This window comes from Prunus persica, chromosome G2, assembly GCF_000346465.2.
Source record: "Prunus persica cultivar Lovell chromosome G2, Prunus_persica_NCBIv2, whole genome shotgun sequence".
In the NCBI taxonomy this organism is placed as follows: domain Eukaryota; kingdom Viridiplantae; phylum Streptophyta; class Magnoliopsida; order Rosales; family Rosaceae; genus Prunus; species Prunus persica.
Genome location: NC_034010.1, coordinates 14,724,974 through 14,728,082, shown reverse-complemented (window position 1 = coordinate 14,728,082; position 3,109 = coordinate 14,724,974). Strand labels below are relative to the sequence as shown.

The following is a 3,109-nucleotide window of genomic DNA, read 5'->3' as shown; positions in this document are numbered from 1 at the left end:
ACTACCCTCTTCCTTATCATTGACTGCCCCACAGCTTACAACGTCATCCTTGGACGCCTAACCTTGGCTCCAAATGAGGGCCTTTATTTCCACACATATGCTGCTGCTGAAGTTCCCTACGCCTAATGGCACAGGCACGGTGCTCGGCGACCAACTCAGCGCCCGAAGCTGCTATGCTTACGCAGTTAAATCCACTAATCGCCAACATAGGAGTGAGGCCCTTGCAATAACCAAAGCTCCCGCCCCTCCTCAAGCTGGCACAGAATGACTTGAGGACCCAAGGGAGGAGTCTGTCACTCAGCAAGCCGAACCTGTGGAAGACCTAGAGCTGGTTACTTTTCATGACGACATCCCGGATCGGCAAGTCTGGATCGGCACCTCCATCTCGCAAGAGCTTCGCTCTGACCTCGTAGCCTTCCTTCGCCTCAACTTTGAAGTCTTCGCATGGTCCTACAATGACATGCTTGGCATATCACCAGACATCATATCCCATAGGCTCAGCGTTAATCTTGCCGTCCGACCCGTCCGACAGAAGCGTCGCGCTTACGACCCAGAGCGCTATGAGGCCATGAGGGCGGAGGTGGATCCATTGAGTAGTATAGTATTCATCAGGGAGGTTGACTATCTTACATGGCTGGCTAATGTGGTGATGGTCCGTAAACCACAAAAAGGCTGGCGCATGTGTGTAGATTACACCAACCTTAATCGGGCCTGCCCAAAGGATAGCTTCCTTCTACCCCGCATTGACCAGCTGGTAGACGCCACAGCTGGCCACGCCCTCCTTAGCTTCATGGATGCTTACTCAGGTAACAACCAGATCTTCATGCACCCCGAAGATCAAGCCCACACCTTCTTCATTACGGATCGTGGCCTCTATGCTATAAGGTGATGCCCTTCGGCCTCAAGAACGCCGGGGCTACTTATCAGTGTCTGGTGAACAGCCTCTTCGCCCCACTGATTGGCAACACCATGGAAGTATACGTTGATGACATGCTGGTCAAGAGTCGCACAACTCACAAACACATCCCTAACCTCTCTGCCATCTTCACCATCTTGAAGCAGTACAAAATGAGGCTCAACCCCACCAAATGTGCATTCGGGGTGGCTTCCGGCAAATTCCTTGGCTTCATGATCAGCCAGAGGGGTATTGAGGTCAATCCAGAAAAGATCCAGGCCATCTTAGACATGAAAATACCTAAGACGGTCAAGGATATCCAAAGCCTTACAGGGCGTGTCGCAGCCCTGACCAGATTTATCTCCAAGGCCACTGACCGCTGTGCCCCATTCTTCAAGGCACTTAAGGGCAGCAAGCGAAGCATCACCTAGACTGCTGAATGTGACACGGCTTTCAGCGAGCTCAAGGAGTATATGGGTCAGGCCCCTTTATTGTCAACCCCTGAGCACGGAGACATCCTCGTAATTTATCTTTCCGTCTCAGTTTCGGCAGTTAGCTCTGTGCTCATACGACCAAGGGATAACGTGGAGCACCTAGTGCATTATGTTAGTAAAACATTGCAGGATGCCGAGGTCCGGTACCCAGACATTGAAAAACTGGCGTTCGCCCTGGTCGTCTCGGCTAGACGCCTCCGACCATATTTCCAAGCTCACACCATCCATGTCTTAACCAACCAACTGCTCCGACAAGTGTTGTAGAAACCAGAAACTTCTGGGAGGCTGGTTAAGTGGGCCATTGGTGAGTTTGATATTCACTACAAACCCTACCCAACTACAAAGGGCCAGGCCGTCGCTGACTTCTTATCCGAATTCACGGAACCCCAAGCCTCAGCAGCTACCCAGCTCATAACCGAACCTAATCTCCCTCCGAGCCAAGACCACACCGCCAGCAAAGGCACTTTCGACCTGACCCAACCCCTATGGACTTTATTTGTGGATGGCTCTTCTAATGCCCAAGGGTGTGGGGCCGGCCTCGTTCTCATCTCCCCAGACAAGGTCGCCCTTGAGTACGCCCTCAGCTTCAAATTCCAAGCCTCCAACAATGAGGCCGAATATGAAGCACTTTTAGCTGGCCTTCGACTAGTCAAGGAGATGGATGCCAAACAAATTCAGATATTCAGTGACTCACAGCTCGTCGTTCATCAAGTCAACCAGGACTTCACGGCCAAGGATGCCTCCATGACAGCTTACCTCCAGCACACCCGGCACTTGCTTGCAACCTTCCACGCTCATTCTATAAACCAAGTGCCACGCTTTGAGAATAGCCATGATGATGCGTTGGCCAGGTTAGCATCAGCCTTCGAGCAGGACATAGGTCGCCACATCCGCATTGAATTCTTGGACCAGCCCAGCACACAAGCCCCACTCATCTGTACCATTGATCACAGCCCTACATGGATAGACCCCATCCTTCAGTTTTTGCAGAACCAAACACTACCGGCTAATTCTGCTGAGGCACGATGCGTTGGCTATCGTTCTGCCCGATACCTGATAATTAACGACTCCCTATACAAGCGGGGTTTTAGCCTTCCTTACCTCCGATGTCTGACTCCAGCGGAGGGTCATTATGTCCTTCGGGAAATCCATGAAGGCATCTGCGGCAACTACTCGGGCGCACGCTCACTGGCTCATAAGGCAATTCGCCAAGGATACTTCTGGCCTTCACTCCACACTGATGCCCAGGCCTTCACCCAGAAATGCGACAAGTGTCAGAGATTTGCCAACATTCCACAACTCCCAGCTGAACCATTGACAGCCATGGTCAGTCCTTGGCCATTTGCCCAATGGGGACTGGACCTCATTGGACCAATGCCTAAGGGCAAGGGCCAAGTCAAATATGCAGTTGTAGTCGTAGACTACTTCACCAAATGGGCTGAAGCCGAAGCCTTAGCCACCATTACTGCGGCCCGCATCGAAACCTTTGTGTGGCAAAATATCGTATGTCGCTTCGGCATCCCCAACTCCATCGTCACAGACAATGGCCAGCAATTTGACAATGCAAAATTCAAACAATTTTGTTCTAACCTCAAGATCCGTCTTTGCTTCGCCTCCCCAGCCCATCCTCAGTCCAATGGCCAGGTCGAAGCCGTGAACAAAATTATCAAGAAGACCCGAAAGACAAAAGATCTTGCTGAACACAACACCCAACCAAAAA

General features: G+C 51.5%; 1 protein-coding gene across 1 annotated transcript in view; it reads left to right on the top strand.

The window, feature by feature from the left end:
• LOC109947359 overlaps window positions 1,369–3,109 on the top strand; it is a 5,730-nt gene continuing 3,989 nt past the window's right edge. Inside the window, exons 1-2 of the mRNA XM_020557303.1 lie at window positions 1,369–1,566; window positions 1,654–3,033. Of these exons, the coding sequence (XP_020412892.1) occupies window positions 1,369–1,566; window positions 1,654–3,033 (1,578 nt within the window). The remainder of the gene's footprint in view (window positions 1,567–1,653; window positions 3,034–3,109) is intronic.